Raw genomic sequence first — 13,441 nt, forward strand, 5'->3', positions numbered from 1 at the left:
CTTTTTGATCTTCTTAATCAACTTTTTAAAAATTAGCTATCATTATTTTTTTTTCTTGCTTTCTAAACTTAGTCTCACCATGTGAATGAATTAGAATGAGGGAGAAACAAATAGAACAAACCAAAGTTATGGAGAAAGTATGTGTGTGAACTTTATTTCATCATGAGAAAATCACTTCTGTGCAGTAACAGAGAATACTGATATATCTACACGATGATAAGGTTTTCTTTGTATTTAGATACATACCTTATATTTTGTACACAATATATAAAATTCATGGAGGAAATTAATTTCTACAGTACAGTTTCTTTGTTGGAAGAGGACTTGTTCCGTTAGTTTCGTTTAGAAAATGACCCCCAGTTCTGTGACTGTGGTACGAGGGATCGCAGTTCCAATCCTGTAATTTATTAGACACCATAATCTTATGAACAGTAAGAGAAACTGAGAAACTACATCCTCCTGCAGGATGAAAAGAGAAACATGAATGCTCAAGCTGCTATGCTAGTAACTGATTTTAGCGGAAGAATATGAGTTCCATGATGTATTATGAATAGAAGTAGTAGGTCTCATGATACATATTAGCAACATTGCTGCAAACTGTCTCCCTGCTCTGATGACATGCACTTCACTCTTCAATCAAACCACCTTGTACGCACGTGGGAAACGAGGCCATCATCACGAGGGGCCTTCTGCTTTGCACGCAGGCAATTCTTGGAGGGTTTTAGCATTTAGCAGGGTACTTGGGGAAAGAGACAACTGCTCTCAAGCAGAGAGGTCATCCCAGAGAGAAGTTGCTAAAACGGTCATTCGGGGGGCTGTAGCTATCCCATCCCTAGAACCCGATGGGAATGGGTCGTGCGGGCATGTTTCCTTCAGCGAATCCTTCTCCTTGAACAGCAACCCTCACAGACTTACCACTGCTCCCCAGGCCCGGTCTTTACGGCTAGGGGCCTGTCAACCTTGCTGTGGGATTTGAAGTTGTGCTTGTTTTTAACCATGTGAACCATTTTAAGTATGATTGGTGCATGCCAAAGTTTGTGGGAAGCGGGAAAAAAAAACACCACCACAGTTCTTTGAGCTAACATCTTGAATTTGAACAAAATCAACACAATTAGTTCTGCAGAGGGAGGTTATGGGGAATGCCAGCGGGGGTGACTTCTGTGATTAAAATGAGACCCAGAAGGTCTGAAAATGCTTTGGCACTGACCACAAATACCTCTTCATAGGTTTAATTTCATGTGCTGTGATTGCTTTTAGAATGAAAATGTTAAAAGCCTCAGAGGTTATACCTGGTCATCAAATACAAGCAAGCCCCTCTTCTGAGAGGAATGGCTTGACTCTGATGACCAACATATTTATAGTATGGCCAAGAAGCCAAAGTTCTCTGGGGCATGACATTGTAGAGTAGCCCTGGGTGGCCTAACCCAGCCTAGAGGGATGGGCAAAGGTGAAAATGGCGAGGTAATGCGGAGCTGCTGGTCATTTCCTGTTTGGTGCCCACAGGAAGCCTCAGTCCTGGTGCCGCCGGCCTCAGCTTTGGGCGTGAGATGGAAGGCGGTCCGTGCTGGCCGACAGGCCCTCTCTGAACAGCTCTAGCATCCCACACCCATTGGAAACATGTTCAGTCACACATATCCACAGCTGGAAAGAACCTCGGCCCCACCCTCAGAAACAGGTAAGGACTACAAAGCAATTTAGAATCATCTGGATAAAATTGGCAAGTGACGTGTGTCGTGGAGAATGGGAGCCTACCCTAGAACCTAGATACATTTGTTTCACACACCGGGGGGACATTCAGGCCTTCATTTTTTCAGCTTCTTCAACTGCAGCTTATTTAGAGTGTTATCAAAGGAAGCCGTCGCCCCAGGCCATTTGAACTGCCGCTGTGGACTCTTTGGTTTGATCACATCCACATACCATAGGCTCTCTAACGGCAGGAGAGAAACAGCGGCTTTGTGCCAGAATGCAGAGCAAGTCATGGAAACACTTCAGAATGTGGGCAGTGGTGGGGTTACCTCCGGGCTTGCCAGCCACTTTAGATGCCTCGCAGTTCTCGCTCTGAGGGATACTGCTGAAGGGCCTTACCCTCAGACGTTTGGAGGACCAGGGTCTTGCTGTACTGGCTGACTCCTGTTTTGTTGAAGGCCTTGATGCGAGCGTTGTATGTGCTGTTGAAGTGAAGACCATCCACGGTGCACATCGTTTCCTTCCCAACATATACTTCCTGAGGGTCAAAAAAGAACAGGCCACAATTTAATGCCAACCCTTGTGAGGGATGAGGAAGGCAGTGTTGCTCAGTGGTCAGGAGCAAACATTTTGGTGGCAGCCTGATCTGGATTCAAGTTCTGTGAGATACTAAGCCATTTAATTGACCTTATTTACTTATTTAAGATTTTATTACTTATTGTTTGAGAGAGAGAGTGAGAGCATGAGCATGAGTAGGGGAAGGGAAGGAGTTTAGGGAGAGGGAGAGAGAGAATCTCAAGCAAACTCCCTGATGAGCATGGGGCCTAACACAGGGTTGATCTCAGGACCCTGAGATTATGACCTGAGCCAAAACCAAGAGCTGGACACTCAATCAACTGAGCCACCAAGGTGTCCCTAATTGGCCTTTTCAAGTCTCAGTTTTGACATCTGTAAAATGGGGACAATAATACCTAGTTCATGAGGCTGCTAAGACGATCCGGTAAGGAAGTCATGTGTGCAAACTGACAAATGTAATGCCTTATATTTAGCGTGGGCCTGGCACCTTAATGAGTGGTAATTACTAGCAGTTAGGGCTTAAAAAATTAAAATTGGGTGCTTATAGTTAGTGTTATGCTTATTATTATTAACTTGGCATTTACCCACATAATATACCTACCAAGCTCTCTATCCATCAGTGTGATTTGACAAAATTGGTTTGAAAACATGAGGGTGGTCTCTGTGTTCTGTCTGTAACTCCACTGGTAACTTGAGGAACTGTCACCAAGATTACACTCAAAGGCACAGAAGTATAGGTTTTATCGTGGTGCAGAGGGAAGGGGGAGGAAACAGGGCGGGAGGAAGAATGACATTTCAAAGGCTTAAAATAAATCGTAGCATAATGCATCTTTAGCATAGGTTAGGCATGTGCCTCCCTCTTTAGCTGTAGGCTTCTGCAACACTATGCTGATGTAATGAGTAAAAATAATTTGTATTCAAAGTACAGCCTTAAAATGATAACTCTCTGGTGGGATGCTAAGCAGATTGGGGTCTGGGATCCTGGCATGCTAAGAATTTTATATGATGGATTATCTAATGGACTCTTAACCACAATACGTGAGGTATGTGTTAATATTATCACCTCCCATTTTACAAATGAGGTCATGAAGGCTCAAAGAAGTGAGAAGTGGGCACAATCCCACGGCTAAATGGTGGAGTTCAGATCGAGAGCAAGCAGTTGGACTCCAGAGCTTGTTGCCTACAAGAGCTTTCTCTTCAGAAGGGGAGGGCAGTTTCTCTTCAGAGACTCCTCTGTCCATCTTTGATGGTTCAAGGTGAATGCAGGTCTCCGTTGAAGGGCCGGCAGACCCTGCCAGGATGGTCTGGTCTCAGGAGAGGTGGGGAAGCTTGGCCTGAGACCCCACAATGGGTCCTCTGAGGTGGTCCCTGGCTTTGGTTAACAAGTAGCAGATACTCTACTTACCCGGAACTGACCACCATTGCCATCATCCAGCTCCAGAATGTAGCCTTCAGCAGGCACCGTGGACAGAGGTGGCTGTTTCCAGGACAGCGTGGCGCTGTTGTTGTGGGTACAACACTCCTCCAGCTGCAGGATGGGGGTTGCTGGGACTGGAGAGGAAGCTAAACAGAAATTAATGTAACCCTGGCTTCTGCTGAGGTACAAACATTTCAGGATCTTGGAATGGGAAACATCCCCCTGATCAACATGGGGCTTGACTCAGTACTAGCCCACGGGGGACCTGAACTGGATCTCTTCCAGAGTCTCTAGGACTGGACTGGGTCCTGAGCTGCTGGGATGCCCTTTCCCAAACTTGTGGTACTTCTTACCTTAACCGTGGGGAGACAATTGCTCTGTTCTCACCCCCTTGAGCACTGAAGACCCCATCGCTAAGGGAACTACTTTAATGGGAGATGGGTTTCCAGCCCGGCCCACTAAAGTCCATGTAACCCATAATATGGGTGAAAAACATATCATAAAATTTATCCTGAGCCTTGGCCCCCAGTGTATAAACTTGGAACTGCCTATTCTGAGGAGTTTCTTTGTTTTACCAGTGATTCTACTCAAGGTGTTGTACATATAAGTAGCTACAACAGTGGATTTTTGAAAACTTAGTTGTAAGTGACATAAAAACAGTGATTTCTCCATTTCTAGACTTCTGAGGAACTTGACCCCATTTTTCCACAGTAGCCAGGCTAGTTCAGGTCCATTCTCTGAGGTGCAGAACAGCCAACTGTGAGCCTGGAGAGTAGCATGGCAGCAGAAGGGGCCTGGCAGGGGAGGGTCAAGGTGTCCTTGTGACTTTGTGAGAATTTGCCACAGTACTATGAGTTACAACATACCCCTGTCCCCATTTTGTGCTGGGAGTCTTTTCTATTACTTCAAACTGCATTGGGGTTGAACCTTCAGATACACAGACATAGAATTGTTAGGTAACAAACAATTCCAGTTCCTAACATATGAACTCAATGTATATATTTGGGAATAATGTTTTTACCAACTATTTAAAAAAATTTTGTTTAGCACCAAACCATTAATTCGTTTTTGTAGCACTTTAACAATAGGAGAGAACAGTTTGGATGGCATCCAGGGACATTTAAATGAACAAATGTTAATTATGGAACACCTGGTATGCTGTACCAAAATTGGACTCCGTGTCATGAATCAAATTATCTGTTCCCTGCCATCATCTTACCCCAAAGATGGTTTATTTAACAGCCATTTAGGAAATGGGTTCTAAGGTGGATAACCTAGGAAATAACAGCAGTGCTCATAACACAAGAGATATGAAGGTGAGGCAGGTCAATTATACTTAAGAAAAGACTTTGATACAAGAAAACCATGCCTGAGTTACTAGAACAAACATAATGAAATCAAAATTATGACCAGTTGATTGGAGGTAGTGAGTTTAGGAAGGGAAATCATGTTTCAGGTTTCAATGGCATAGAATTCAGTTGGTCTTATGAGAAAGAGATCCTCAAACATCTGGAATTGGAGAAAAGGAGATGGATTCATTGCCTTGTTCAAGAAATAGACTACAGGACTGGATGGGAAGGGGAGGAGAGAGAAGATGTAACACCTAATGATCCTCTGCCCATAAACAGGCATCACCTAACAGTTGTAATTGGAGGGTTAACTTCAGGTAATCATGGGTTAGGAAACCACCTGGTCATAATGATAAAATAATAAAAATAATAAATTTTAACATATTAACTGTGGAGTAAATTATGATAAGTTTAAGCAAACTGTTCTTCGAATGGCTTCTAGAGACATGGAATGATTCTCCTTGGGGATATCTGCTCTGAGCTGTCCTTACAGATCAGAGCCTATCATAAAACAACCTATTTCTTGGACTCTCTTTATTTCATTAGTTCTCCTATCAATCTTCATTTTCCCTTTGTTCATGTTTCAGGCAAGTCAACATTTTAAAATCAAAGAATAAGCTCACAAGATGGTTTCAACTTGAATCATGTAAATGCTTGCAATGTCTCCAATAAGAAACTCAAATTTCCTTGTATAGACATAGGTATAATTAATAGATTAATTGAAATACATGATGTCATGTGTAATTAAAGCATGAGAGCTTCATTTTTAAGTCCTCAGTGGATACGCTTTAAAAGACCAAAAAGATAATAAAAACTCTAATCACTCACTAATCTTCAGATTTTAATATTGTCCAGACCTTAAACAAATGAATCAAAAAAAAAAAAAAAAAAGCGAAATGAGGGAGGGAGAGTGATAAAGGGAGGGAAAGAGGGAGAGAAAGAGAGAAATGAAAATGAAGGAACATAGAGACATTTGCATATCTAAATCTATTTCTTGATGTGCTCAGAATTATTTTTTCTATGTCCTTATTTACCCCATTTATATGTTGCATATAAAAGGCAAATGTGCCAAAATTACAGCCTTATTAGCAAAGACTAAGGCTGACATTTTAGAAAAACAGATTTTATAGTGGGTATTTTATTACCCTATTTCACTTTATTAGGTATAAAATAAATGATGTATAAGAATCCAAAGTATTTTCAAATTATTATTTGTGCTTTGGAAATGGATAGCATCACAGTTCCTGGGCTGAACTCTAAGAAATTTTTATTTTACTGAAACTTCTGTCATTGGGCTGTTGCAGCTGTCTTAATCTTAATGCTTTCACCATCATTCTTGGATGTTTTGTTTTTCCAGTTTCAGGAGAAACTGACTGATCAGAAGTCTATTGCTTGTATTCTTTTGGCCCATAATATCAAGCTTTGGGCTAAAAATACTTTTCTTAGTTGCAAGAGGCAACCATTCTTACTCTCTTCCTACTGACTTCCTTGGAGTTTTGGCTCAAAATTAAATTCTGCAACGGTGTCTTCACAAGTGTCACCCAAGTGTTTTTCACAGTAACCCCACAAGAACAGGTGTTGTTATTATCTCTAGTTGATAGATGAGGAAAAAGAAACACAATTTTCATGGCTATTAAGTAGCAGAGCTGGGGTCCGAGTCCCAGCAGGCTGGCCCCAGGGGCTGTATGCTTAATTACACCACATTGCCTCTCCAGACTCATGTGTAGTAATAGTGTACTAGAGGGAAGTCCCCACACCTGATTCCAAGAGGAATATTTCCTTTTGCTTCTGTAATGTGAGTGACAAAGTTCCCCAAGAATTGTTGGCATAGATTAATGAAATATTTCACCATACATAGCATAATGTATCAATTTAATTGAATCACTGTGTTGTCCACCTGAAACGAGTGTGACATTGGGTATCAACCATACTTTAAAAATTGCAGAAAGAAAAAGAAAGAAATATTTCACCATAAGAGCTATGGTAGCTGGAAATGCAATTATCCTGAGTCATCCTATCTGAATGTTCCTTGGGGGACTTTCTCTCCTTTACAGTGGCTGAACAACACAAGTAGCATCTCAGGAAAGTTTCTACTTTAGAGGAACAACAAGCCATTTTTGCAAAACTCTCATTAGTACACTGGTACAGAGAAATGTGAACGTGGGTTTTGAGGACATGCATTGCAGGACTCCAAACCATGAATGGATCACATGCCTGAACAGAAGACATGTGAGTCAGTGTGTGTGCCCATCCGCATCCCTGTCAAACCTCTGGGTGCTCTTTCTCCATGATTTATAAAAAGGTCGGTTCACATCACACTGACCTTGCCCATGACCTTGGTGCATACTCCAGGCTCTTACATGTGACATGAGTTCATAAAGATAAATGTGTTCTTAGGTTGAGTAGAGGCACTTAAGGGATTAACAGCCATTGGTACTAAAAAGGCTTAGGGGAGCATTAGGTCACTGTTTCATATCCTGGTTCAGAATGAACATGTTGGCATTTCTTTCCAGCACTGACTCATGAATCTTGGGACACTTTCTATACTTAAAACAATTCTGGGATAATATTTTTCTGAGGATGTTTGAACAAAGAAGGTACCAGCATTCTCCACTTAGATTTCAGATGCAGAATCAGGAAGAGCAGATGAGTTAAATCATTGGCTCATAGGAGAATAATTTTCTTGCTGATTAGTAGCTGCCCTAACTGAAACAAACAAACCAAAAAAAAAAAAAAAAAAACAAAACCCAGCAACAGACCTATCTTTTTTGATATCAAGGGAAAAAAAGACTTCTGAGATGAAATTCCAAAACCAGAGAGATGCTAGAATTTCCAGTTAAGAAATGAACAGATATTTTTGTTGTTAGTTTGAGTCAAACTTTAAATGCATACTTTAAGTAACTCTGAAAATATTTTAACTTTCTACTGTAATCTGCTTAGCATAATTAGGAAACATACACATATTGTATATTGTATTAATGGTCAGATTACTTTAGCACTGTTCTCAATGCTATTTAAATTTTGACCCTTCTTACACGGATTTGGGGGTACAGTTTCTTGAGATATTTTTACTGACAAGCTGGGAACATGCAGTGTATTAAACTGACCAAGCTATCCTACCAAAAAACACTACTACACCTAGCACAGCTGTGTATGTTAACAGCTATCAAAGAGGCCAGTAGGAGTAGTCTTAACCACAGCCAGTCAAACTCTATTGCGTCATGACCTTTTGGCTTTTCCTTTCCATCGAAAACATCTGACAGATAAAAATTATTTCGAGTCTAACAGGACTTGGCTCTCACCGAATTAATTAAACTTCACAAGCACAAAGCAAAGCATATAAATTAACTCTGCAGAAGGATACTAATCAGCAGTAAATTAAATTGATGTGAAGTATGAAAAAGAAAAGGAAAATGGAATAATCCAGTCTCATCCCAAATAGCCTGTTAGAGGAACCTTGTAAATAACTGAGATCATTTTGTGTCCTGGGTGAATTTTTGTGTGTTCTGCATTTTGGCCTTGAGAGTGCGTGGCATTCTCTGCCGCACGTGCAGACTTTGGTGGAGTGGACACACAGCCATTTTTCATGCATATGTCTGCAGGCAGCCTTAAGGGGCCAAGTGCCTGTGCTTTAGGATTGGGGTCTGTGAGGCACAGCACATGAGGCTGCAGTTCCCATACCAGATGAAGGGCCTGTTCATTCCAACACAATTGTTACCATCCTGCCAACTGGCCTGGACTTCTCTCTGGGCAGATGGACATAATTCAGAAGGACAGCAAATAAGGGAGGGTAGGGCTCTGTCAGCTGCTGAAAGCAGTTCAAAGCCCTGAGGCTCTCCCCCTCTACCTGCTCCATCACCAAATCTAATTGGGTTGGCTCCTTTTTTCCTTCCACTGCCTTTCTGTGACATATTTTCTCCTCTGAGCTATTTGTGACATAACTTCCAATGATTTGACCTCATTGAGAGGATGGAATCCAGAGAGAGGCTGATTGAGGGGGATTTACCATGTATTACTCAGATGGCTGTATTCTATAGACCACATGGGGGTGTTAAAGAAGACATTCTAAATAGCAAGAAAGTTGTGTTGCAACAAAAAGTTAAATTTCTTAAGTTTAAGAGAAGAATTTGGTTATTGCTTGAAGAAGCCAGTTTATAAGGCACTAATGTTAAAACACAAACTGGAAGTTGTAGGTGCAGGGTCTAGAACGTATCCCTCTGGCTTTGAGTGCTTGCCTGACATTCACTAGCTGTGTGAATTCAGTCAAGCTACCCAGTCTACCTGTGCCTCAGTTTCCTTGGATGCCTACTAGGGCTGTAAGAATAAATTGAATTAATCCACATGAAGCACTTAGGAGAGTTTCTGGTTTGGTAAATAGTCAGGAAATGCTAAACATTTTTGTTATGGCAACAAAGTACTTTTATTAACAATCTATATGCTATTTACTCCAAAAATCAGTTAAGGCATCATCCCAAAGCAATACATAATAAACAAAAAATGAGAAAACTGAAAATAAAAGAGCAAAAATCCATTAAAAGAATGAGAGTTACCTGTACCAGATACACAGATGAGTTTAGCTGTGTGATGTGAGTTACAAGTGCAGAGCCCTAAGACTTGCTGGTTCGGTCTTTCTCTCTGATAAAAGGAAGCATGTAGATTTTTCTTAAAAAATGAATATCTTAAATCACTAACTTCTAAGTCCTTTATTATGTGGCTGCTCAAATTGGGAGAAGCAAAGAGCAAATCAATTTCTTCAGTTTTAGGAAAAAGACTAGAAAGTGACACAATTACAGAGATGAAGAACAGATAGGTGATTTCCAGGGATTGATGACAGCAGAGGGGAGGGGTGTGGGTATAATTATATGACCATAATGGAGTAGCATGAGGGAGGTCTTTATGGTGGTAGCTTAATTGCAGGAGCAGTTAGATGACTCTAAACACCTGACAAATGACCCAGAGTGATACATATTCATTGTACCAATGTTAATTCCTGTGTTGTTGGTTTTTTTTTTTTTTTTTAAAGTGGACTCCACACAGGGTATAGAGCCCAATGCGGGGCTTGAACTCACAATCCTGAGATCAAGACCTGAGCTGAGATCAAGAGTTGGATGCTTAGCCAACTGGGCCGGGCCACCCAGGTGCCCCTAATTTCCTGGTTTTGATATAAGATGATAGTTCTACAAGATGCAACCATTGATGGAAACTAGGCTAAGGGTACACAGGACCTCTCCTTACTATTTTTTGCAACTTCCTGTGAGTGTATAAATATTTCAAAATGAAAGTTAAAAAAAGAATCTTTTTCCAATGGATATTACTTATACTGCATAAAAATACCATTGCATGGTTGGCTTTTTATTTTTCTTTGAAAGAGTTACTTTCCTTAAGATAATTTTAGGTACTTGTACTTCCCCCCCAGCCACCAAAAAAATCTCAAAGACATCTTGCAAACCCCTAAATCATATAAGCCAAAAGTTTAAAAAGTTAAAATTTATTTCAGAACTTCATTTTCCTTCTGTAACCAGGCTGGCATTTTCCTGACCAGTATTGGCAAGTCAACACTGATCCTCTCAAATTCCCACTAATTTATGCTCAACCATTTGCTCACCACCTACCCATGTGGCAGTAGTCATTTCAATTCTCAACTGCCTTGATTTATACCAATATTTCTGGGTTACTTTCTGTAACAAGATTTTATTTATGTACAGTGATGCGGTCTTTATCTCCTTATCTTTTTTTATGTCAGCTATTCCCTGATGCTGGGCTTGTGACAGCTCTAAGACTCTTAAGGAGGCAAGCATTGAGTTTATCTGTATGTTATCTGGCTTTCTGAAAGGTAGGTCACAGGGCTACAATGGTACATTTCCCATATGTGGTAAGCTGGGAGCCACTCCAGACTTTTGTATTGTTACCCAGAGGTGTGTGTGTATGTTTACTTCCCCACCTCTTAGGTGATTTATAAACCTGCCAGCTGCATTTTGTTTGCTACTCTCTGGCACAAAGCCTCAATCCTGCTTCAAGTACCAGTATCCCCTTGGGGTGTTGCTCTATTTCAGGGGCTGCAGGCACGCACCTTTCATCTGCACAAAGTCGAGCTGGTGAATGGATTGCAGCAGAGGGCTGTTGTCCAGACTCAGGTCGAAGTCCGTGGTCATCCTGGGAGTGAGTGTGCCTTTCCCCCACTGGTCCTCAGTCAGGTGCACCCTCCTTATGAGGGCGTCGGAAATCTAATCACATCAAAGACCACAGCCTAAGAAATATAATACCACACTGGACACAGAACACTGCTCCTCCACTCTCCAGGAGCACACAGAAACATCCTGGGACTCACACCTTTCCTGTCTCCATGTAGGCAGTGAGAAGCCTATTATGACCAGGGTCACCCATGCAAACCTGGGTGCTTTCATGAGTTGGAGGGAGCCACTATAAATAATTAGCAGCTGTAAATTGCTTTGTAGACAAACCCGGATATATGCTATTGCTATTTATGACTGATCAACTAAATGCCAGCAACATTTGATAACATGTTGGTGATCTGTTAATCCTAGCAGAACTAACAACCCTAAGTTTCTAATAGGATGTGTGGATATTGTGTAAACACTTGGAATGAGTTTTATAAAATAGTTTGAGAGGCTGCAGATGGTAATCTGTAATGTGGAATTTCTTACACTTTAAGCCTGTCATCTTCTCTATCACTTCATTCTTTGATAGAGAACTCTTCCATTTCTTATATTTAATCTCTCATTGTCACTCTTGGCCAGTTTGATAAAATGTGAATTGGAAGGAATCTATGAGTTCCTTAATAAAAGCTCCCTTAATCATTGAGCTCAAAACCTAAGCAAAATTCAGCTGACATCATTACATCTCATTAAAACAATCAACACCGAAAAAAATTATGAGAAATCCAAGGAATGAAAAAACTCCTGGAAAATCACTGATTTAACTAGCCAGTAGAAACTGTCAAGAAGGTAGAAGCCTTGCATGTTTAAACATTTCTAGCTGACAATACTGTCCAAGATATTAGTGGAAAGGGACCCAATTCTTAGGCAAAACAGTAGCCCTGCTTCAGAGGAAATTACAGGGACTTACATTTTCATGGTTAAACATGAACAGAAACAAATTTTAAGAAGCCCATGTACATCTCAATCTTGGAGCACATGGTGGCAGAGACTTTCAGGAAGTCAGTGGCGTTCTGCTGGCGCCCACATGTGTGTGGCTGTCTAAAGATGGGTCCCACTGTGGAGGGAACATGGTCAGCAAGGGCTGCCGAGAGTCCGGCTGCGACATTGGTGGACTGAGTTTCACGGGACACTGAGAATCTGAAGTAGAAACTAGTTAACACTTACCTGCAAAAAGCCACTGGGATCATTTTCCTTAATGACCTCTAGGCAGTACTCCATGAGACCTGTGGTCTGGCGCAATTTCACTGTGCAGTGAGAGATCTGATCTCGAACCACCTAGGATTGATGTGAGAACAGAATGGTCCAAAGTGGAACAGGCTGAAAAAGAAGCAAACTGTGGTGCTTGAAGGGACATCTTCCTCAGGTTCCCCTTGCTCCCCAATCTTCCAGGAAGCTGATACTGTGAGCTGCTCTAAGTGGGAGGTCGTGGAGAGTTTATGAAGGAGCTGAGTAACCCGAGATGTGGTTGCAGCTTCTGTTCTGTGAAACGTCACCCACCCGCGCCCACCCTGTGCCTCTCTTGTAAAGAGCAAACGTCCTCATCTGAACCCAATTCCTTCTCATTCTGATTCTTCTTCTTGAGTGGATGGTGGGATGGAGTTAGAGGTGAAACTTGCTGAAAGACAGTGAGCTAATGACAACAAGGAAGCCAGACAAAGATGAATGCAGAGTTAAGTTTGGAGTATAACCCACTTAGAAGCAGTTACTGCCTCATTAGGAGAGCAGTTGTTTTATTTATTTATTTATTTAGACAATGGGAGAGAAAGAGAGAATGAACAGAGGAGTGGCAGAAGGAGAGGGAGAAACAGACTCCCCCCTTGAGCAGGGAGTCTGATGTGGGGTTTGATCCTAGGACCCTGGGATCATGACTTGAGCCCAAGTAGGATGCTTAGCTGACTGAGCCCCTGAGCCGCCCCCGGGAGAGCAGTTTTAAAGTCTCTCTCTAGTTACCATGCTGTGAGCCTGCTTTAACCTAGAAAGGCATTTCTCTGAACATGCAGTTTCTGCCTCTGGGAAGTTGTCTTTGCCCAGTGTCAAACACGACAGTCCTTGAAAAGTTTCTTTCTTCAAAGATTCATTTTCCATGTCCTCTGCTCAGTGACCCAAATCCTGAAGTGGTTTCTGAAGCTAGAGTTGAACAAGAGTTTTCTAGGAAACTCAATTACTTACGTTTATACTACTTTACAAAATCCTCAAAAATATCCAGCTTTCTTGATTTTATAAATAATAACTAA

The 13,441-nt window shown here is 41.5% G+C and overlaps 1 protein-coding gene and 1 long non-coding RNA gene across 8 annotated transcripts in view; one reads left to right on the forward strand and one right to left on the reverse strand.

The window, feature by feature from the left end:
• TRIM9 (tripartite motif containing 9) overlaps nucleotides 1-13,441 on the reverse strand; it is a 109,779-nt gene that overhangs the window by 21,226 nt on the left and 75,112 nt on the right. For 4 of the 7 annotated variants that reach the window (XM_059182077.1, XM_059182076.1, XM_059182074.1 and 1 more), the window contains exons 4-7: nucleotides 12,372-12,482; nucleotides 11,099-11,252; nucleotides 3,668-3,825; nucleotides 2,086-2,224 (exon numbers count right to left, since the gene is read on the reverse strand). In XM_059182077.1, the coding sequence (XP_059038060.1) occupies nucleotides 2,086-2,224; nucleotides 3,668-3,825; nucleotides 11,099-11,252; nucleotides 12,372-12,482 (562 nt within the window). The remainder of the gene's footprint in view (nucleotides 1-2,085; nucleotides 2,225-3,667; nucleotides 3,826-11,098; nucleotides 11,253-12,371; nucleotides 12,483-13,441) is intronic. The other 3 variants (XM_059182078.1, XM_059182075.1, XM_059182073.1) reach the window with 1 other exon arrangement.
• The window catches only part of LOC131836554 (uncharacterized), a 29,595-nt gene that overhangs the window by 3,066 nt on the left and 13,088 nt on the right, over nucleotides 1-13,441 (forward strand). Inside the window, exon 3 of the long non-coding RNA XR_009355667.1 lies at nucleotides 1,504-1,675. This is a non-coding gene — a long non-coding RNA (uncharacterized LOC131836554). The remainder of the gene's footprint in view (nucleotides 1-1,503; nucleotides 1,676-13,441) is intronic.

Source organism: Mustela lutreola, chromosome 7, assembly GCF_030435805.1.
Source record: "Mustela lutreola isolate mMusLut2 chromosome 7, mMusLut2.pri, whole genome shotgun sequence".
Lineage (NCBI taxonomy): Eukaryota > Metazoa > Chordata > Mammalia > Carnivora > Mustelidae > Mustela > Mustela lutreola.